Raw genomic sequence first — 24,230 nt, 5'->3', positions numbered from 1 at the left:
AAATGATATAAAGAACATTTGAAATGTGTGTGCATACAATTTTAATTAAATATCTACACAATTTATTAATTCGTATCTTTATCTTAATTTGGACCTCCATACTTTCTTCTTGGTGCCTCTGTTCTGTAAAATGTGTTTTGTTGTTTAGAGAGAAATATACAGAAGAGGATTAGGGCTACTGGAAAACAAAAGAGAGTTCTGACTTTAAGGTCAGAATTCTGACTTTAAAGTTAGAACTCTTTTTTTAAATTATTTTTGGTGGCCCTAATCCTCTTCCGACTTTAAAGTCAGAACTCTTTTTTTTCCGGTGGCCCTAATCCTCTTCCGTAGAAATATGAAGTAGTAGAAGAAGAAAAAGGCTACTTTCACCTCCTACTGAATGGTCACAGCCAAAGAGCGCACCGACAGCAAGATGACTCACCATCTTCTGTTTTTAAAGAAAATAATCCTGAAGCGTTTTTGGCAGTCTTGAGTTTGATCTGTGTGTGATTTACAGCGCATCATCTGAGCACCTTTAGATTAATTAATCTATGAATACACACAAATGTCGGTGCTGAGTTTTGGCAAGTGTCCGTTGGCTAGCTAACGTTCTTAGCTAGCCAGCTAGCAAAACCTTAACAAAGCTATGTTTTCAAATTCTTTTGACCAACAGAGTTAGCGCAAATTACATGAATGCGTTTTCTTTTGCAATTTACATCTATATATCTATATATGACGTGTGTTCACAACAAACAGCTAACACTTATACTTGCTAATATTGTGACATTTTGTTCCCGCACGCTGCTCCATCTCAACAAAGAAACGATCTTTGGCAGTAACAACAAGCCACAGCCTCTGAAACGGGGAAACCCAACATGGTGCGGTAGGTGTGCCTGTATCACTTACACTGTGTCTTTCAGGAAGGAAGTTAAATCAGGTTTTTTTTTTCAACCTTTCTGCCTCGATGTGACTTTTTGTGAAGTTTAAAACCAGTGTGGAGAAGCCGGTAGTTAGCCGGAGCCAACATGTCGGACTCTCTGGAGAGATCTACGAAAATCAACTCGTTAAAGGAGTCGATTGTGAAGAAACTCTGTGAGGTGTTGGATAAATCGAGCAATAAAGGATGGCGAAAACTTGGAGAGATCGTGAGCAGTGACAGGCGGTTTAAAGTCAGGTATGCTGAAAATTACTTTTAACTGTTTGTGCTTTTATGTGCAGTTAAAAACAATAAAGTTACAGTTTGTGTATAGATATAATTCATCTTTATTGTGAAAACTGAATATGCATTAAAAGCTTGAAATGTGTTTTGCCATTAACATACCATGATCAGACATAAATACTTGCACTAAGCATGCCTAGAGTAAACTGCATCATTCCCTGGCATTACTTAAGATGTAACTGAGGATGAGATTATGAGAAGCTCAAAATAAATCAGTTTTGCTTGAAGATAAAGAGGGATGTCACAGCGAGTCCAGGCATACATTAAAATCAGCTAAAAGTAGTTTTACAAAAACAAAATCAAAGTTTGAAATTAAGCACCTCCAAATCCAAGCTGGAAAAGATTAGTGTCTTCTGGTCTGAAACAGGTCCTAGCCCAGGTGGAAGAGTTCAAGTATTTTGGGGCCAGGGGCGGTCCTATCTTGTTTGGTGCCCTGGGCCGACTACATTCAGAGTGCCCCCCACCGTTCCGCTTCACAACTTCCCCAATCAAACCAAGTCTACCAGTCTCAGGTTCTCTAACGATGTGTGAAAATATAGTTAGAGAAATTTTGCAAATATTCTCAAAACAAGATGTGGGATTGCTGAAGTCTGTCATGGTTTAATTTTTTTGGATCACAAAAACCTGACATTTTATCAGGGGCATCTACGCTTTTGTGAGCCACTGTAAAATAATGTTTGTGATAAGTTATCAAATACTGAGTTGTATTTTTTGCATTTTGATTGATTAAGGATTATTCTGACGATTAATTGGATAAAAAATTGTCACAATCTGCATGGTTTTCATTTAACAACTTAAACTTATTTGACACAATATTAGAAATGTATTAAAATATTAATAAGCAAACAATTCAATTCCTTTTTAAACAGGAAAAATAAAGGGTTTATTGCTTAAAATGTGTTAACAGCATTCTTTCGCTGTACGCTTAATCATATGAAGCAAAGGATGCATCTGCAGCTAAAAATACTTGTAACTAGGCCTGTCATGATAACAAATTTTGCTGAGTAATTAATTGTCTCAAAAATTATTGCGATAAACGATAATATTGTTTGAAGACCTTTGTACACTGATTTAATGGAAATGACGTAATAACGCATGCGATTTCCTGCCAAAGATAGATGCACTTTATTTTCAAAAGACCACTTAACACTGGAACTGATAAACAAAATAAAACCAAAAACAAAAATAAAATGGATTCTCAGTCTCCATTAACAAAAAACGCACTTGAATAAAAACTAAACATAAAGCTAAAATGTAAATAAATACTGCATTCAACCAAAAGACTGCAGATTATGAAGTCTGTATATTATATTGCCCTTCAGTAATAATTAGATTTAAATAGAGAAGACGGGCACATCGACTACCTGATGCAATAGTTCACACTACTTGATTTTTTACCCCAGTTTTCCTCTTACGACAATCTTAGAATGTTGGCCGTTCTAAAATTGTTCCTTGCGATTTTGTAACCGATCATCTTGTAGTGTGTAATGTGTTATGGTAGATCTGATCCAAATCAGGGGTTTTCCCCGACTGGGAGCATTAACGCAGCCTGTTGAATGTGACAGGTAGCCAATCAGAAAGCGCGGATTCTCCTCCGTGCTTTCTGAGGGGAAATTACGGAGGGGAATCCCAAACAGCTGACACGCTGCAACCGGAAGTCCAGCGGACATTGGAGATGATATGTGGAAACAACATGAAATATGCAAATCTATGCATATTTCATGCAAAGAATATAGAAATGACAAGACGAGGAGTTGGAGCGAAATTGCTACCGCAGTTGATAAACCTGGTAACTTTTCAGCTGTTCTTTGTTAACGTGACATAAATAGGTTATAAAGATTTTCATTTGGTCAGGACTGACACTAGCCACATGCATTGCATGTAGATTGTAGTAAAGCATTGATTAATGCCTGGTTTTAAAATTAGTTCAGTGGACTTGTAGCGATTACTTTGTGCCCATTGTTGGACACCACACGGCAGGAACGAACCGATCGCACCGTTATTCCTAGGATTTCTGTCGGCTCATGTGTGGTCTCTCAGGTTTTGAAAATGGGTCGACAATCGGCCGACAACTCTAAGATCGTGTTGTGTGCGCTGGAGATTACACTAAGGAAATGAGGAAGACAGAGGTCAGTGGAGAGCACCGAAGTTGAGCCTTTTTTCATTCAGTTTCATCAACAGAAAGAGAAAAAGACTGGAAGAAACGATAAAGCCGATAATCAAAATTAAAATGAAGATAAAACTGGGCCACTTCTGGAGTTCTGTGTAGAAGATATTTACAGACAAAAGTTGTTTTTTTTATCTTAAATGCAAAATGTATATATGTTTTGTACAGTTTTGGCTGAATTACTGCTCTGAATACTGTTTTTTCAGTCTTTATCCTCCAGTTAGTGATTAATCGATTACTAAATTATGTAACGATTATTTGAATAATAAAGATTAATCTGGATTATTAATCAGAGTTTGCCCTTTTCTTTCGTCCTGTAGTTCAGACGACATGGAGATGTGTTCCCTCAGGGTGCTGGAGGTGGAAGGCAGCCCTAGCCTGACGCTGCTGAGGCTCATGGGAGAGCGAGGCTGCACTACTGGTCACCTCATGGACTACCTCCAAACTCTGGGCAACTCGGACGCCCTGCAGTGCCTGAAACCACCAGGTGCTGAGAAACGGACGCTAACCTTTTATTACTGTTTGTTGTGAAGTATTCCAGAGCTCTTTGTTGTCCTTATTTAGCTTAAAGAGGAATTTATGACTCATGTGGCAACACACAGGCTGTGGAGAGTACTACTCTGCACACGCGTGATTAGAAGAAGAGCTCAGTCAGTTTGGGTTTTTTAAAGAGGAAACGAGAAGTTTTCTTTAAGAGATATATAGCAGTGAACACAATCCATGTAGTGTTGACTAAACGTAATTTCCAATAAACTTTTTATGTTTTTCATTTTGTTTGGTTCCATAGCATTACAGATCCTCATTCAGCCGCAGTCCGTAGCTCTAATTTGTGGCCACAATCTGCGTCTCAGCTGCCATGCAGTGGGGAAATCTCCTGTCCAGTACCAGTGGTTCAAATCCAGAGAAGAGGTGAGTTGAAACAAACATGGAGGCAAACAACCACTCCAATGACTGTTAGGTAATAGATATAGGTTAAAGAAAGATGAGGAGTTTCCATCTGGACTCTTTACTTTATTGTATCTGTGTCAAAATTAATGTTGGGTCTCAGTTAAAATTGAACTGCAGGGTTTGGTTAATCAAAAGCCATACATCAACAAAATAATCAATTTTAATTAAAAAGTGTGTTGCTAAATTATTGAATGATGAGGTCTGTTATTTAGGTTATTTGGCCATTTAGGTCTGCAATTAACAATTATTTTACTCATTGATTATTCTCTGACAATTGGATAAAAAAAGTTTGGCACATTCTGCAGTTTTCATTTAACTTTTTAAACATTTTTATACAATATTAGAAATTCATTAAAAGATGCAATTAAGCAAATAATTTAATTACTTTTTAAGAAAATAAACTGTAATCGGCTGAAATTTTATATATGTATACATATTAGCACTGTTGCTGAAATATGAATATATCTTATAATTGTTTACATCCATCGCTGCCAATTGCATTTCTTATTTAATGAAAACACCACATTTGGGAAATTGTGTGTGTGTGTTTTTTGTTTAGACATTAGCTAAATATCAACAAAGCTTTGCGCACATTTGTAAAGGAAAAGCTGTTTTCGGAGGAAAAAGGCAGATAAAGAAACTTTTCTACAAATAAAAAAGACGCATCATCAAAATGTAAAGTCTTTTATGCACTCTTACAGTCTGGTGATGTCACCTGCGGTTGTAAATAAATATATAAACAGTGCTATAGGTGGACTGGCCGATACAGACCCTGTTTTTGCATAACTGTGCAACGGTGGGAAGGATCTCTTCAAAGTCCCTGTTTCCTGATAGAATCAGCTGTTAGAGGAACTGAAAGGATCACTTGGATGCCACTGTTTGCTAACGCTCTTTGTTCTCTAGCTAAGCAAATATGCTTATTTCATATATGCGGAAATTAAGTATTGCTGTCAGTTTTATTTGTCTTGGGCGTCAATCACTACTATAAATCTGGTCTAAGTTAGAGCTGCACAATATGTAAAATCACTGTAGTTTGGTAGGATTCCTTAGTTTGCAACTAACAATTATTTTAGTAACCGATTTATTCTATTGAGTATCTTGATGATTAGTGGATTAATCGGACAAAAATATTGTCACATTTTGCAGATTTTTCATTAACCTTTTTGGCTTTTTTATGCAGTGTTAGAAACACATAAAAAGAGGCAAATAAACAAATAATTAAATTAATTTTTAAATAATAAAATAAACATTTTATTGCTTAAAATGCATTAATATAGGTTTCGCTTAGTGAATTTGAACCGGGTGAAGCTAAAACGGCCACTTGAGAAACTCTGGGTAAAACATATTTAAAGGTGTCTGCATCTTAAATGTATGTATATTCTGTACAGTTTTGGTTTAGTCACTGCTCTGATTATGCTGGGGGTTTTTTTTAGCAAGTGTCCTTTTTTAGAGTCAGTTTACTCCAATCAATGATTAATCAGTTACTAAATTAGTTGAAGATTATTGCAATAATTGATTAATCACAATTATTTGTTTCAGACTTACAGTTGATATATATTTTTAGTGGTTAAGATACCAAACCTTATGCTGTGTGGTGGAGACATTCTGAAATTAGAAACAAATAGAGTTACAAATATGTAGGTTAATCATAAATTATATAAAATATTGTAATCTTCAGCAATGGCATCTCAATTACTTATTGTCCTGAAATAATGTATTCCTAATATAAGTAGAGTTGTTTGTCACTTTTAATGACGTTTAGTGAACTTTATTTAAAGAATGAGAGCACATTGTTTCTGTCCCACATTGTGCTGCTTTTTAAGGATTTCTAAACTAGATTTCCACTTAAATTCAAATGCAAATTCTTACAGTTTGTTGGGCTTACCTATTTTTATCATAACTTTGCATTATCGCCGTCTAAATCAAACTGTTTTACTATTTTGGCAATAAGATTCATATATGTGCACCAGATGTATATATCCACAAAAACATTGTGAAAGGAAATTCACATTGAGTTAAACTCTAAAGTGAAATAACAAACAGGCTTGGGCTTGATCTCTTCATCAATGCCACTTGATTTAAGCAGCAAACAAAACCCTTTTCATTGCCTGTTTGCATTTTTTCTGAAACTTTATGAACTTGTTTCAGGTTAATCTGCCTGCTTGTGCTAAAATGCTAACTAAAATAGCTCAGATAGAAGTTAAAACAAAGGATTCACTGCAGGACAAACATTCTGGCTGATCTCTTTTTGTTTACATTTACTTTATGAAACACAGAATTTTCATTAAATTAAAAGCTTTCCCACTAGATATAAAAAAAATCAGGAATCAATCATCTGGTAGATGATAGAAATTCATTTAATTTTGATTAAACTTATTGCAATAAGGACTTCTGTTTATAATCATTACATCTAATTACAAAGAAATCCAAATCTCTGTGTAAAAACAAAACTCAAACAAAAAAGAAATCCAGAACAAACACTTTCACATCATTGTGAAGGAACACTGGCCCACTCGTCTTTACCTCTTTGCAGCATCGCTTCAGTTAATTAAAGTTTCTGCATATCTCACTGAAAGTCTTACCACGACCTTTAAATCAGATTGAGGTCTGGACTTTGATTGGTCCATTGCAACCTTTTGATTATTGTCTTTCCAGCCAACATGCCTTACATTTGCTATTGTGTTCAGCAATCATTTTCAACACTGATAACCAAATTTGGGCTGGTTTTTTGCTAAAATGTTGAAGACTTTTTAATGCAGATGATGTTGTGGTTGATTAATGACTGCAAGAAACCCACATCTTGTGGCTCCAAATTATCACTCTTCTTCCACCATGCTTAACAGTTTGAATTAGATGTTTGCAGTGATGTGTTTGAATTTAAGAAAAACCTTTTCACCTGAAATAAACATTATTCCAGAAGACATGTGGTCCATTCAGATGCAACTTTGCAAACTTTAATCTTGCTGCCAAGATGGATTTTTTTATTTTTTCTGACAAGCTTCCCAAACAAGACTTCCTTCTTCAGTCTATTCCTAGATGCTCTTTTATGAACCTCAGCATTTGCTATGCTAACTGAGACCCAAAAAGTCCCAGATTGAAGCTCTTATTTTTATTTTTGTCTATTTTTTTTAAGCATTGCACATTCTGACCGTAGGGTAAATTTGTTGAAACTTCCATTATTGGTAATATTAGCAACTAAATGGTTCCCTAACCCTGATGATCAGCAACAATCAGGTTGCATTCACACCAGCCCTGTTTAGTCTGCTTTAATCAAGCTTAATTTAGTTTGTCTAGAAAGTCCATTTTGTTTGGGGAGGTGTGAATGCTTAGCCGAACTCTGATGTGGACCAAAAAATCAATCTCTGGTCCACCTAAAAGCTTTGAGCACACTTTGGTTCAAGTGAACTCTGGTGCAGTTCGAATGCATATGTGAATGCAGAGACCTCTCCAAAAGCTGGAAATGGACTGCAGTGCAGGGCATTCTGGGTAAATACAACTAAAACAAACATGTGAGTCTAACGCTAGAGGAAAAGATGGCATTTTATCTTTTACAGACGACCAAACAGAAATCCTACAACTACTAAAATCTGACTCAACTCCATGTTGTTTACATTTTATGAAGAAGTAAGTTGATTCTTTTGACACAGTGGGAAAGCGAACTGCACCAGCTGAAAATAAAACAAATGTTGCAACTTTGGTCCGGTCGAACCAGCAAACGGCCAAAACTCCTGCATCTATTAGAGCTGGTCACACCTGCTGATTACCAATTCTAAGAGTTCAGTTCTTTAGAGGCTGTGATGTTCACTGTTACAGTAAATTCTGTGGAAACATCAGGGCTATACTTGACATTTTGAGTCACAGCTTTTCCATTCTGCTTTCATCTTTGACTTATTTATAGAGATAAAAAATGAAGTAAAGAGTGGAACATGGCTCCACCAACATAATTTTCATTTTCATTACCTCAGGTACCAAACAGCTTCTCTCCAGAGCTTCTGATAAGTCCTGTCCAGCTGAAAGATGCCGGCTTTTACATCTGTAGGGTCAACTGTGGCGATGCTTGTGAATTCAGCCAGTGGGCTCAGGTGGATGTCCTAAATGTCACCATGTCTTATGGTGAGACTTTCTCTGCAAAAACAACATTTTACCAAGTATTTATGTCTAGTTTCTAGTGCAAATAACTTAGTTTACTTCAAATAAGACAAAACTAAATTGCAACTAACTTTTCAGCAAGATATACGAGCTTGTTTTAGGTCAATAAAAACAATTACTTGTTCCATTGGCAGATTATTGCAGTTATAACAAGACATTTTCCACACATTATAAGGGAAATAAACTCCCAGTGAAACTGGTGTTTTTTCTTCAATATCAAGGAATTATAGACTTATAACAAGATCATATTTCTTGCTGAGAAGTTACTTGTAAGTTGGTTTTGTTTTATATCAAATGTATTAAGATCTTTGGACTCAAAGCTAGAACAAAAGTACTTGGTTTGGGAAAGTTTTCATCAGTTCCTGTTGTTTTTCTTTCCATATAATAACAGCTGAACAATGTAGTCTTTAAGTCAGTTGTTGTATTTACATGCAGGAAATGTTGTGTTTTCCTCCAACAGCCCCAGGACAGAGTTATCAGTCCATAGACGGACGGCTGAAATTGGCAATCCATCCTCAGTCCCAGCGACTGCATGTTGGGGAAACCCTGCAGCTGGAGTGTGGTGCTGTGGGCCGGCCGATCCCTCGATACCAGTGGCACAGGAACGGAGTGCCGATCCCAAAAGCCACAAAGAGAAAACTCATGGTGATGTTTTATTTTTAATTTAAGGGGCAAGGTTATGTAAAATCAGCTTTTTGAGCTTTACATCAGGTTATAATATATATAATTCTCTCATCAAAAACATACCTGGAGTGTTGCTTTGATTCTTTCATGCATGTTTGAGAAATCCTATAATCTCCATGGCAACCATTCAGCTGTACAAAACATCTGGATGGACCCAGCGCCGCCTTTGAGGGGCAGCTCCTCCTGGGAGTTGCAGTTTCCAAGCTTCTGGGCTTCCACCTCACAGGATTACCCTCCCTCCAAACTACCCCATTCAGCTCCTTCAGACTAGCCAGCAGCAATTAGCAAATACCTGGTGGAACTGCTAATCTGCTGAGCTCATTACCTGAGCTACTTTTCAGTACAAAGCTGGTAAAAACATTGTTGAAGGGTTAATAGAAGAACGCTATTGAGCGATGACTTCTTGAAGGCAAAGTTTCAAAAAGAACAGGAATTTTTAAATATATATAAACATACCATACCGTTTATCATTTATCTTGATAAATTTCTTACCATGGGGAGAAGTTTGATTTGTCACAATAAATTTCAATTAGCTATGTTTAAACCCCCCCAACACTGTTGGGATTGTTAATTTTACAAATTTTTCCACGGTTTTTTCATTGAGAGTATCAATAAATTTTACAACATGATTAATCACAGATACTCTTAGCAGTTTAATGATACATTTCTTTATGTGAATGGTGTCCGAAGGAAGCTTATTACATCAGTTTTTTTTGGTGGGGCTATGATTGCTGTGTCATTCAGTTACCTGAAAAGGTCATAGTAAATAGTCACTATTATCATTATCACTACAGTACTATAAAATATCATGATAAAACTTTAAGTCCACATCGTCCACCCCTAACTGAAGATAACATAGTTACTTGATTGTGTAATAAAATAGTATTATGTGCCTGAAAAACACATAATACCCTCTTTTTAACTCCTTTCCTGCTTTTTCACAACTACTCTCACAAATGAAAGTTTCCTGCGTTTCAGATTCCCCAGTTAATGCAGGATCATCATGGCAGGTATCGCTGCGAGATCAGCAGCAGCACGGAAAGAATGTGGACCAATGAAGTTGATGTTGTGATAGGTATGTTACGCTTTTTTGGTGCTTTTAGCAGCAGCTCTTAACTCACGATGTCTGAGCGTTTGTTTGCTTCTGTTCTCGACTGAAAGCACCGAGGATATCTGTCCAGATTTCAGGGGCAATGGAGTGCTCTGAAGGTAGAGTCGAAAGCGGTGCATGGTGTACAAAAACAGGCACACTAACTACAGCCTTACTCTGGCTGCATCTGGGTCGTAATCTGCATGGTGGTCTGGTGGATACTAACCGTTCTGACAAGGTTTCATTTTAAGATGTGATTTGCATGAATTGTGATTTAAATATAGGCTGCAGTTTTCGTTTAACACTGTAAGATGGTAATCAACAAATCCCATGAAAAGACTACAACGATAGAACACATTGAACTGAACTAAGGTTGCCTTTTAACTCAAAAGTAATAAAATAGCTCAACACAGTGTTACTTTTTTATTGTTTGTGGAACATGCAGGTGATAAAACCCCAAAAGGTTCATGTTTTGTACTGAAATGTTTTAAAATCTACTTGAAAGTGAAAAAAAGTTATGCCAATTGTTACAAATAAGCATCTTTTAATATTTTGAATCACATTCATGTGGCTTTTTTTTATAAGGATTGTTTCCAACTGAAGTTACTTTTTATTGCCGCCTTAGAAAAGATTAGTTTTCAAGGTTCATGTTTAAGGCTGAACAAAGAGAGACTTGACCCATTTTACAACTCAACAATGGATCACAATTTGTCACTTTTATTTAACTAAACATCTCTACTTTACAAGAAATTCCTCCAAACCCAAAAATATAACACAAAGTTTATGTATTTTAATATTTTAGATTATTTATTTCAAAGCTAAGTGCACAAAGATGATGTTAAATAAAACAAAACAAAACAAGAAAACATAATATTTGGAAGTTGCTTTTAGTGCAACTTTAGCTTAAGGACAAATTAATGTTTTACTTTCTGTGGAGTTAAAAAAGAAAATGTGCTAATTGGGAAAACAAGAATTGTGGTGCAGAACTCAGTTCAGATACTGGCAACAAAAATATTTCTCCATGAATAATTATTGAAAGCAGAAATAAAAATATTAAAATGCTAAATTTAGTTTTTCATGGAATTTGTTGAAAGTTGTAATTAAATACTACTAATTGTCTTTTTAAAAGTAATTCTGCTAACTTAACTCTGTTGCATGAAAGTTCCTAAGATCATCCCTAACTTGTCATTTATTTCCTTGTTTATAATTTTCAGCCTGATCCTGTGTGTAAAAACAAAAAATATCATTTATGTGATTGTAATGTTTTTTTTTCTTCTTTAGATGATATTTACGCCATCGGAGGAGGTAGGATGATTAAAACTCTGGCCAGATTTTTTTCCATTATATTGCAGCTGCTTTAATTTTCTTTTCTCTGTTTTGCTGAAAATGTAGATTCCTGTGAACTTTTCCTAAATAGTTTGCCTGAGCAACTTTACGGTGAGTGTCTAGGGTTCATTAAAGTCTCAGAAAATGTAAGCAAATGTTTGCTTTTATGCTTGGTTGATGTACAGTTTTACTGAGAAAACATCAATTTCATGGTGAATTCTGAAGGAATATGTATATGTGTTTATGTATATCGTCAGCCACATTGTAGCAGACACCCAGAGTTATCCTGCTAATTTAAAAAGAAGGAAAAACAATCTAAACTGACATTTAATACGAAAATTATCAGCAGGAAAGAAAAGGTTCATGTCTCAGAAGTGACTGATGTGCAGAATAACAACAAGTACAAATGTCACTGGTGTTCATCACAGGATGATCTACTTCCTTCCCCTCTCTGTATTTTTTTTAATACATTTTTGATTCTTATCACTTTTTCTTCAGAATTCATTTTAAAAGTGGCAGACCCCTCAAAGTGTCGCATGTCAGACAGTTTCAGTTGTGTAATCACTCCATTTATTTGACCTGTTCTGATAAAGAAGGGATAAATCCAAATGAAAATTATTTCCATCATTCTTCAAATTTTCACATATTCAAATTAATTTATGTTATTTTAAAATGTCTGTAATATCAGTAACAAACACACTGCATCTCATTGAAATAACTAAATTTAAAGCTGGTTGTTCTGTTTTTAATTTTTAAACAAATCTCATGATTTTTCTTCCAAAAACAAGTCCAGCTACTCAAGAATCCACATGTTTCACCCTGGGATGTGTAAATACTTTTGGGCAAAGATGTTAAATATATCATCTTTTTCACCTGTAATCAAAAACAAGATGTGGTTCTTATTTTCTGAGTAGAAAATTAGTACAATTTTAAGACACATTCTGCAGGAGCTTGTCTTTTATATGCAGCACATGCCTTATTTACAAACCATTAACAACTTGAGTTTAGGTAAAGTATAGAAGTGAAAATTATGTGGTTGATTCTCCTTCTTGTTGACTAAGACGTTTTTGCTCTCTGATTTAACTTTTAATAGTTTTATAGCTGAAAAAACATATCATGATGTGTTTTATAAAATTAGGGATTGACAACTATTGATTAGTTTTTTGTTTTAAATATTTGAAATACTACCAAACTTGTGTTGTGATCTCTCCTTTAGCCACAGTTTTCACTCCACACTTGTTTTTTATTTTATTTATTTATGTATTTCTAAGCGCGTTATGAAGCACGGTGGCAAAACCTTAAACTGCTTCTGCACCAGTTACTCAGCAGGTTGTTGCTAGGTAACCAAAGAGTGAGTGAATTAGTTGATGCCACCAACCTGTCTTAACTTTGCGGATCTGGATCGGAGTTTAATTAATATTCTATATATTCAATACTGATTATGCTATCGGACCAATTATCTATTGATAAAATATATGCCTGTGACGTTATATATTGTTATTGATTTATTGTCAAAGTAATCAACCCTATTTTATGAAAGAGGCTGAAAGGGTTTATTCTAGTATAAGAAAGCTGTACTTATTCCAGAGAGGCTGACCTTATCAGCATTCAGTCACTCCAATCTGAACATGTGCGTTCTTGTTTGAACAAGTAAGAAAAGAGGAAAAACCCATCCACATATGTCCTGAGTTTGAATTTTTTATAGAAAAGTTTAGAAGTAAAAAAATAGCAAGACAAAAACACTGATTTATTTTTTTAACTTTAGTCTGGACTGGATTGACACAAACTAACAATGTTTAAGTAAATACACCACAGTAGTGGGGTCAGGTCTGTCCTGACATGCACGTTTTGTTAATTAGCCTCTTTAAGTTAAATTAGGCTTGAGTCCAACTACGAAGAGGGATGTTTTGATGAAGCAGTAAAGGAAAACATAAGAATTGTCTTTGTAATAAATATTTGGAGTAATAAATGTGAAAACTGCAGTTTTCTTTGAAGATATTTGTGTATTAACTGTTTTTTCCCTATTTGTTATCCACCTCTGTAGCAGCCTGTATTTATTTTTAAGCAAATATTCTTATTGGAGATTTTTTTTTTCAAATCACACAGAACGACAGAACTGCTCCTAGTAAACATGGCTGTTCCTTTAGAGATCTGTTATATTCACAAAACATTCTGTGCTGAGCTGGATACCATGTAACGCACAGAGAAACAAATTCAAGCAATGTTTTAATATGCAAAAACATATCTGCTGAAAAAAAGAAAACATGGGGACAAACCACTTCCTGTTGCCTGGGATGGTTGCTGAGTTCAATATGAACGCCTGATGTAACAGATTAAGTCCATATTGTTTTTATCTCCTTCCATCTTTCACGTCAGCGACTGACAAAGTGGCCCTGCTGATCGGTAACCTGTCGTACCAGAACCACCCGCAGCTCAAGGCCCCCATGGTGGACGTGTATGACCTCACCAACCTCCTGCGGCAGCTGAACTTCAAAGTGGTTTCACTGCTGGACCTCACCGAGTCGGAGATGAGGAACGCCGTGGACGAGTTCCTACTGCTGCTGCATAAGGGGGTTTACGGTGCGTTCAAGTCAAGTCCAGTTTCTTTCTAAAGCACCTTTCAACAACAAGGCAATTCAAAGAACTCTACACCATAACACCATAATACAGTAACTAGTACAGAGTTCTCAAAAAAAACAGAAGTGATCCAAGCCCAAGGGCGTAGGAACGAGTCTGTCATTGGGGGGGCATATCGGAAACCTGACCGATCAGTAAATAGCTTGAGCAGAAATGTCATAAACAATTGTGCCATCAACACGTCAGTAACGCGTTACTCTAATCTGGCCCCTTGTTTCAGTAACAAGTATTCGAACACGTTACTGTTTACAATCCAATAAGCAGATTAAAGTTATGCATCCACGTAAAGGTAAAAGTAGTTTTATTTATATAGCACATTTTCAGCAACAAGGCAATACAAAGTGCTTTACGGGAATTAAAAGGAAATACAAACAAAATAACAAAGCAAAAGAAGAAAAAGAATCTAATGTTGATCTAAAGTATGTAAGCTAGTTGCTCCTGTTCAGGGTTACTAAGTATCCTCTGGTCTAATTCCATTTCTGGGTTGGGAGAACAGGAGTCTAAAAAATAGTCTAACAATGTTGATCCAAAAGTGTCCTCTGGGCTTCTGGTCTCTGCATCTAAATAGTGAGTACTCTACAGTTTCTATTAAAATAAACTAAAGAGTGATTCATCTAGTTCCTTTTCTGGGTTAAAAGTGAGTACTCCACAGTTTCTAAATAATGATGGCGTTGTATTGGTCTAGATAGAGAATCCTCCACAGTTTCTAAAAAATGAGCTAAATTATAAGTTTGTTCTAAATCCTTTTCTGGGTTAAAAGTAAGTAGTCACAGTTTCTAAAAAAGCACTAGTATAAAAGTAACTAAGTAGTGACTGTTCATGTTAAGTATTTCTGGATTTTAAGTTTGTAGTTATTTTAATTCTAATTCTGATTCCATTTCTGGGCTGTATAATATTGATCTAAATAGTGCGTACTCCACAATTTCTAATATTACTAATAAACTAAAATAATCATTTTCTGGGTTAAATAGGGAGTACTCCACAGTTTATAACAAAATAAAATAAAAAAGAGGAAAGGACACATTAGGGCAAATGGCAACATTCAGACAAAACAAAGGGCAAAACAAAGACATGAGTGAAGGCGGTAACATCACAGGGCCATGAAACCACGTTGCTCAGCCTCCCGGCTGAAGTCCCATAAAGATGTTATCGAGGAATGTCCTTAGGAGTTCTCAGCTCCACAGCTGCATGGATAACAGGAGGGGGTGAAGTGGGAAGGAGCGTTATGTTTACTTATCTTCAAGGAGATTGGAAATATGCAGCCCTTCCAAGCCAACACAGGGAGAGCCAATTCAGATACAGAATGTCTTATGTTGTTTAGATTATAAATTTCAATCTTCCCTAAAGTCTCTCCGATATGTCTCAGTTCCCAATCATCCAAATTAGTTTGGTCGTTCCACTGAGCCGAAACTAGCAACTTCTCCAAGATCGTTTCCATCCCGTTAGTGAGTTTAAGAGTCCTCAGCTGGGCTGCGAGTTTCAGCAACACTCACATCCAATTTGTGTCTCTGTCTACACCAACAGCCTGAGTGTTCGCTATTTTGGCCAAGTCTGTCACAAATTTGTCGATAAGCCAGGTATTCGCAAGCTCCAAACAGCAGAAATCCTGTTATCATGAATAAATCCAGGGTGTTTCCCGCCGGGTGTGTCCCTGCAGGACAAGAGGGCTCTCCTGCGCCCAGTCTTCTCGTTGAGAAAAGTTGATCAATTGCATTGAGAGACCGGTTGACCAAAGAAAGGCTCCACAAATATAGAAAAAGACAAAAAACAGAGCAAGCAGGGCAGGCATGGGCAGGGAGGGAGCAGAGAAAAAAAGCGTCCGCCTTCACCGAGAGCAAGAGAAAAAAGCATAATGATCATCATTCCAGGACTGAACACTCACTTTATCATTTGCCTCACAACTAGAAAGCTAAATACGGTGGTAGCACACACAAGCTACCAGATTCTGATATATTTTATTGGTCAAAAGACATTTGATTATTGGTCAAAATGCATTGATATAAGTTGGCTGGCAATTGAACAGGTTCTGCCTCTTTCTAATACCGAAGTAAAAAACAGCTCATAAAATAGGACTCAGCAGTTTTAAACTCGATACAGCAGTTTAACCAACAAAAATAAAATCTAAAAATCAAGTTTTGTTCTTCTTGAACAACTCTCTACATCAGTGCAACAGTTTGATCTACAAAATAAATAAAAATTATGCTTTTCACATCTAACAGACACCTTAGCGCCTCACTGATAACCCAGTCTCACTTTCCAGCCCTGCATTCAGCAACTTACCAAACATGAGCCATGAAAAACACTGAGGGAAAATGTCTAAATGTTTTTTTTTTCTACTGTCATTTTCAGCCACAAACATTTAACTAAAATATCTACTGATATGTGTTTCTGTCTCTGCCTCCCTCTGACTCTCTGCAGCCTGATGTCCCTGCATGGATTCATGTATTTACAACAGGCACTACAGTGATGTACAGGATCAGACTGTGAATTAACTAAATATAAAAAAGTATGTTTTTATCATACAAAATGAGAATTTAAACTTTATTTAAATTTTCAGATGTATACATTATTTTACATCTCCACTCTATTTACTGTGTAGCCCGTTTCTGATAGCAAAAATTTTCACTCATCTATTTTTAAACCTCTCCTCAAGCGCTTTTCTTTTCATGTCTCCTAACCATTACCTTTGTAGTGCGGTTTTAATGAAAAAAATATTGAAACGTTGAAAGAAATCAACCTGACATCAGTCCTCACCTGTTCTCCTTTTTGGTTCTATTGTAATTAATATAATTTTTATATCTTCACACCCTGAAACTCCACCTGGCTCACCTATGTCTTCCCTGACCAGCTCTTCTCATAATAAAATAGTTTAGTTTATTTAAAAATTAAAACAAATTTCAATAAACTAAATGAAGACCTCATCAGAGGAGGGAGGGGTAAGAGTTAGGAGCGCTGTGGTTTGCCTTCAAAATAAAAGCACGCAAGTGGAAGATTTCAAAATTCTTTGCAACTGTGGTGAAATTGTTGGGTGGGACGAATGTGACTGTCTCCAATATTGGGGGGGCCACGTCCTCCCTGGTTCCTACGCCTATGTCCACACCACTGAACCATCTTGGTAGGGATTCACATAGACGGACCGCGACTTCAAGACCAACAAAAAGAAAGTCAAGTACTCAAACATTGAAATAGAGTAATAGTTGTATTGTCCTTATGTTGTTTATAAATTAGATAGGAACAAAGTGAGAGCTGGTTCTAAGCTTGCAGCTTAATTGTTGCCATAGCAACTCCATAGGAACTGTCATCACAGTTAGTCACGGATACCTACCAAGATGTCTGTCAGCTACAAAGTTCCCTGAAGTGTTTCGTGACATGAGAACCATGTATTATAAAACAAGCAAGAAACATTACATTTAGTCAAAAGCCAAAGGCAACTCTGGCCTTGAGTTCAAGAAACTCAGAGTTTCATCATCTGTGCAGTTTTCTGGAAGTTTGTTCCAGATCGGTGGAGCCTAGAAACTGAATTCTGCTTCTCCATGCAGCGGCGTTCTGGATCAGCTGCAGCTGTCCTGTGAAGACACTGTTGCAGTAATCGGTGCCATTAAAGATAAAGGCATAGATGAGTTTCTCTAGATCTTGCTGAGAGATTATTTCTTTAAGCCTGGAAATGTTCTTCAGACCCACTTTGTAACTGTCTTCATGTTACTCTGAAGGTTCGGGTCTGAGTCGATCTCTATACCCAGATTTCCAGTGTTCTGGATTTGATTCACGTTTCTATTCTGGACATTGGGGCAGGGTTTTCTCAAAGCACATCAAATGTAAACACTAAGTGTAATTCTTTTTTGAGAAGAATCAAATAACTGATACAGAGGTGTTTGAAATTATTACTTAATGCAAATGGGAAACTGCATTTCACTATTAACATTATTTCTTGGCTGCAGTGAGAAGATTCTCTTCTCGGGAGTGCTGACTTACACACACTGCTCCATCCTCAGGTCTGCTGTACTACGCTGGACACGGATATGAGAACTACGGAAACAGCTTCATGGTGCCGGTGGATGCACCAAACCCGTACCACTCCGCCAACTGCCTGTGTGTGCAAAGCATTCTGAAGCTGATGCAGGAGAAGGAAACGGGCCTCAATGTTTTTCTGCTGGACATGTGCAGAAAAAGGTGAGGCCATCACCTCTACTTCTACTAAGCTTCCTTGAACAGGTTAGGATAGATCTATGGGCTATACGGAACCTGTTCATTACACATTTGCACAAAATCATTCTGAGACAATGTCATCTCGGCCTGTTTCAAGCTCCTTTCAGAATGAGTTGTTTTAGGGCGTCTTGTCACTTAAAATACAAATAAGCTGCCACTGGCCACGTCCTTCAACTCATAGTTTACATTTGCACGTGAAAATGGCAGAAAGCAGATGCGCATTTATGCAACCGTACATCTTTGAAAAGCATTAGTAGAGTCTTCTGCACAACCAACAAGAATCCAGCAAGAGGTTTCTGGATGGTAGGTCAACAACAAAGCACTTGTCTTTTCCAGTAGCCATTGTACAGCGCATACAGTGGTAAAACCAGCTGACCAAATGAGCTGGAGCTCCGCTTTTGTTTGTAGGTAAGGGGTTGGCTTTGGTTGCTAGGCAATGGTCCGATGCCCCGGAATGTAAATTTACATACTGAAGGTTTTTGAAACGGCTTACCAAAAACATGAACTTATTGCCAGAAAATGGCTGGGTGTTTTTTTTGTTTCTAGCGCTTAGCCTGTTTTTAGAAGCAATAGAAATCCAAATGGAAGTACAAAAAAGTATAAAATGTGATTTTTTTTTTTCTTCCAAAACAACATGTACTGAACTAGGTTCAGCTTTATGTACAGTCGCTGTTTTAAAAAGTATTATGTTTTCAGTCTACACATCTGATAATGTTCATTTGTTCCATACAATTTGGATTTTATTTTCTTTATAAATATAATCGTTATTTTTAGGAATATTCATGATGAAAGCACTCCGAACATCGTCCTGAGAGTCACGGCCAACATTGTCTTTGGATATGCGACGTAAGTCTCCAGCAGATGTTGTGATTTCAGTTAATTTTTTTTTTTTTTGTTCTCTCAGAAATTAAATAATTTATTCTTTGAGTGGTAATGCAGGTGCCAGGACGCTGAGGCCTTTGAGCTGAGCTCCACGGGTTTCACCAACGGCGTGTTCGTTAAGTTTTTAAAGAAACGGCTGCTGGATGACGAGAAGATCACGGTGGTGCTTGACAGAGTGGCAGAAGGTGAGAAAAGGAAAAGAAGCTGTGCAAAACACAAAAGTCAAGTGTTGGGGAATGTAGGCTATCACTAAATTGGGTTTTTATAACATAATAGATACAAGAGCAGGATTTGTTAGCTTGGGTGGTTGGTTTTAAAGTGACATGAGGGTACTGTTGGTGAACATATTATGAAGCGTTACCATGGCGTCATTTAAGCTTTAAATGTGACGTATCATGCTTCGTGAACAGGTTAAAATAAGCCTGTTCAAAACATGTTTATGTTTTTTTCACAAAATCATTCTTAGAATGAGCTGTTTTAGGGCGTCTTGTCACTTTAAATACTAATAAACTGCTGCTGGCCACAATCCACAAACAGATCCACAATTATACAACTGTACGTCTTTGACAAGAATTAGTAGAGCCTTCTGCACAACCAACAAGACAAAACACTTGTCTTTAAAAACAGCCCATGTACAGAGCTTACAGCAGTAAAACCAGCTGATCAAACATGCTGGAGCTCTGCTTGGGAGCTAGGTAACGGGCTGGCCTTTGCTGGTGTTGCTAGGTAACAGCACAGTGCCAAATGTGACTTAAAAATTAGGAGATTTTTGAAACGGCTCATTTTCCAAACACTAAAAAACATTAATTTATTGCCAGACTGCTGGGTGATTTTTTTAAAACACTTTGGCTGCTTTTAGAAGCAGTTGAGACCCAAACGGAGATATGGAAATGTGATAAATGTGAAATTTGCTTATTAGGTCTGCTTTAAATGCTCACAAAAACTTTACTATTCTCGTTTGAGTCACTTTTTGTTCCTGGGATGTTTTTCTGGCCAGACATGGGTCAGTTTGACGCCACAAAGGGAAAGCAGGCTCTGGAAATCCGTAGCAGCCTATCAGAGAGGAGGGCACTGACCGACCCCATTCTGCCCGGCGACAGTGAAGACCTCGTTCACGCTCACAGCAGACAGTGGGCAAAAGCTCACGGTAAGTATTTTAAAAGTGTCTAATAATTTCTTATCCATCGTCAGGGAAGCCTTAAGTTAAACATTGTGGTTCAAAATTATGCCTTGATGTAATCAGTCTTGTTAAAAAAAAATAATGTTAATATACTGGGATTCCTCTGGTTTATTCAGTCTCAGCTGATCTGTGAATATAGGTTGGTGAGGCTGGTTTGTTGATTAATTTTGGATTAACCAATTAATAATTGGATGGTAATAGATGATAAATTGATTTTTTTTTTAACAGAATTTGAACCAGGTGAAGTTTAAAGTTTTTTTTTATCTTAAATGCAAAATAAAAATCTTCCTTGTACATTTTAGCTTAATAAATTCAGCAAATTAACTTACTTTTTTGAGTCTGTATAATCCAGTAAACGTTTAAACGATTACTAAATTAGTTGACGATTATTTTACTAATTGATTAATCACGATTAATCGCTTCAGCCCTGAATAATAACAGTACACAAAATAAACTTGAAACGTTTGTTTGTTGTTTCAGAGCTTCCTGAAAGCATGAGCCTGAACTTTGACTGCGGCGCTCAGATCAAGCTGGGCTTTGCTGCAGAGTTTTCCAACGTTCTCGTCATTTACACCCACATTGTGAAGAAGCCCGAGGACATGTCCTTCTGCCAGGCTCACGTCACCGACTTCTCTCTGGTCTGCACGCTGCAATGTGCTCTTCTTGACAACCTTACAGATGTTTTGTAATATTTTGAGTTGGAAGGTGAAATCCTGCTGTTTTTACTGCAGGACCTTGATGTTGATCCAAAGGAAATGAACAGAGAGACTCCCGAGGAGACGGGGATCTACCTGCTGTCCAGCAGCCTGCCGCAGCACTGCCTCTACACCAGACTCAGCTCTCTGCAGAAACTCAGGGTAAAAACACAATAAGCACCTTAAATGTCCTCCCAAACATTTTTATCTTGCTAATTTTATCTGAAAAAACAAAAGAAATGTTTAAGGATTCAAATACTTTTTCTAATCACAAGCGACAATTTTAGCAAAATTCTGCCTTTTCAGTTGTAGAAATTCCTCAAATGCTCTAAATATGAAGTTTTCTTTGTCTTTACATGACTTTTAACATGGGAAAATTGTCTTGTTACAAATGAAATAATTTGTCAATGGAACAAGCACTTTATCATCAATATTAAAAATTTATTTACTTAAAATAAGCTTGGAAAGTTACTTTTTAGTTAGTTTTGTCTTATTTCTAACTAGATAATTATTTTGTATGGTTTTGTGTTTTTGCAGTGTATACAACTACATATGAGCAGCTAAAAATGTAGACTACATGCACAACAGTTTAAAAACAACAGAACACCAAAGTTATTGCACTCCTTCCAGGCCTGAATGTCTATTTAAGCTTTTTATTCAAACTTTTGATTTTGCTTTCCAAACATTTTTTCTCTCTGCTAACCCTTCCCTCAACAGGAGGAGCTGGTTTTCACCGTTTGCCTTCAGGGAACGTTTGCAGCCATGGACGATGACCATCCCATATTCTGGACCAAAAGCGTGAACATCGGGAAGCCGCTGATCGCCCGGCTGGACCTGCACCGGGCCGTGCGGCGGAACAGCTGCCTGCAGACCTGCATGATGCCTCACAGCCCGTCCCAGAGCCCCTGCCACAGCCCGGGCCCAGAGCACCAGCACCACCTGCACCACGGGTCGCACCAGGACTACAGCCGCCTGTCCCCGCAGCACCCCTACCTGCACATCAGCGAGCACGCTCAGGGCGCAGCGGGCGGCTGCGGCTTCTCCTGCTACGACCAGCTCAGTCAGTGCGACTTTGACCGGACCTACGAGTCCGACGGACTCCTGAGCTCCCCGGGGAAGCTGAGCATCCCCATCGAGGCGACGGAGGACATCAACGAGCTGCAGGCCGTGTTCATCAGCAGCCTGCACCTTCAGCCTCAGTGACGCGGAGCCTCCAGCTCGCTCAAAGGACGGATTTCTGTTCTGCTGCTGTTAAATTACCTTCTTTACCCTTGAATTTCTGAGCATTAGTAGGCTGTATTTAGATTTTACAGCGCCCCCTACAGGGGACATGGGGGAGTTTGGTTTTTTTTACCCGACAAAGGAATTGTGTTCCCTTGCGATAAATTATATTGTAGGGCCACTGTACAAAGAATAAAAGGTACATTTTGGCAAAAATATTTTGAGTCTAATCTGAGAAATTTTCTTGAAAAAAATTGTAAATTTTTGAGTTTCAAATGTTGAAGATTTGCTAGAAAAAACTCAGAAAACTTTGAGATTGATTTGATAAATTATCTAGGAAACAATCTTTCAAATGTCTGAGTTTGAAATGTCAGAAAATTCCTAGAAAAACTCATGTTTTCTAGATAAAACTTGGAAATTTCTGAGTTTTAAAAGTTGGAAATGTTTTACTTTTAGAAATTTCTCCAAATCTTTTCCAAAGTTTTTTTCTATAAAATTGAGATTAATCTCAAAATTTCTGAGCTTTTTTACAGCAAAGTTTAAACTTTTGAAAGTTAGAAATTTCTAAGTTTTTTTCTAGAAGGTTTTTTTGTAGGAAATGTATCAACTTTTTTATGTATGCACAATGGCCCTAACACACTGTCGTGATTTTCTAAACAATCATATGTCAGTTAAACCTGTACATTAAACTTTAAATAAAAATGTGTTTCTACATTCTTAACTTGTTGGAGCTGAAAATTGGTTGAAAATTAATCTATTAATTGGTTGTCCACGGTTGTTTATGTATTATCTTTCATGTTTTGTGGCTTTTTGCACATACATTTGTGGTGCATTTATCCAAAAGAAAAATAGGTAAAACTTTAGATAACTCAAAAATGAAATGATACCTGGAAAAGCCTTAGAAAACCTTCCATGATGCTGCATGAACTGAATACTGAATACATTATTACATGGGAACGCAAAACCTCTGTGAGGTAACACACAAAAAAATTACATAAAACTTTGTGCGTAAAGGTTTTATTTTAAAAATGTATTTTTGTAAATTGTCATTGTTGAATGTAGTTTGTGTTTGCTGTGGATTTGATCGTCACTCTGTATAGAAAGAACAAAATATATTCCAGTTTTTCTCAATTAATTAACCCAAAATATTTTTAGTAAGTTTTTAATTCAGAAAGTGAAACCAAATTTATTTCCCTGAAACCTTGAATAATTACATAAGACCAATAAAAAAAATGCAATTAAGATTTATTTTATTTTTTTTATTGCATACTTTAGCTTACAGGACCAAATCATCCAGCAGACTCTGTCGCCACATGGATGATAAACCCCAAATGATCACTGGAAAAGAAACTGGCTGTATCCAAGCGCAGTAATGGAAAGTTTAGTGGAAGGAATCTGCACCTTTGAGAGGATTGTGAAACAAAACCAATCCAAGAGTTTGACAGATTCACAAGGTGTGGATTACAGCCGGAGTCGGGACAAATCTTGCATTCATTTTTCATTTAAACCTGTTTGGACTTGAACATTTTCCCTATGAAAGCCATAAAGATCTGGATTTTGAAAAGTTTTAACCTTGGAGTCAAAAATACTGCCTGTCATGACTGAGAAAGTTTCCAGCTGTGTTACAGACCAGAGGAACAAAATCATTTCCATAAAGTAACACAACATGTTACCAAGTATTTTTGGTTTAGTTTCTAGTTCAAATATCTTTGTAAACTTGAAATAAGACAAAACTAACTAATAAGATAATAAAAATAATAATATGAGCTTGATTTAAGTTAATAATTCCTGAATATTTATGAAAAATTACTGCTTCCATTGGCCGATTATTTCACCTATAGCAAGAC

At 36.9% G+C, this 24,230-nt stretch overlaps 1 protein-coding gene across 3 annotated transcripts; it reads left to right on the top strand.

The window, feature by feature from the left end:
- The first annotated feature begins 636 nt into the window (after positions 1–636).
- Positions 637–23,627, top strand: malt1 (MALT paracaspase 1). Of its 3 annotated transcripts, XM_028033486.1 has the most exons (18): positions 637–862; positions 962–1,153; positions 3,686–3,852; positions 4,153–4,274; positions 8,279–8,426; positions 8,923–9,107; positions 10,125–10,221; positions 10,308–10,355; positions 11,518–11,541; positions 11,629–11,673; positions 13,939–14,142; positions 18,192–18,369; positions 19,180–19,251; positions 19,345–19,472; positions 20,285–20,434; positions 20,948–21,105; positions 21,199–21,324; positions 21,880–23,627. In XM_028033486.1, exons 2-18 carry the CDS (start codon positions 1,005–1,007, stop codon positions 22,363–22,365), a joined length of 2,487 nt encoding a protein of 828 aa, XP_027889287.1. In that variant the 5' UTR covers positions 637–862; positions 962–1,004; the 3' UTR covers positions 22,366–23,627. The 3 variants fall into 3 exon arrangements, with proteins under 3 accessions (XP_027889287.1, XP_027889286.1, XP_027889288.1); XM_028033485.1 differs by having other exon boundaries at positions 638–1,153; XM_028033487.1 differs by lacking the exon at positions 10,308–10,355 and having other exon boundaries at positions 638–1,153.
- The last annotated feature ends 603 nt before the right edge of the window (positions 23,628–24,230 follow it).

This window comes from Xiphophorus couchianus, chromosome 12, assembly GCF_001444195.1.
Source record: "Xiphophorus couchianus chromosome 12, X_couchianus-1.0, whole genome shotgun sequence".
Lineage (NCBI taxonomy): Eukaryota > Metazoa > Chordata > Actinopteri > Cyprinodontiformes > Poeciliidae > Xiphophorus > Xiphophorus couchianus.
Note: the sequence above shows the minus strand (reverse complement) of the source record. Positions and strands in the feature narration are given on the sequence as shown.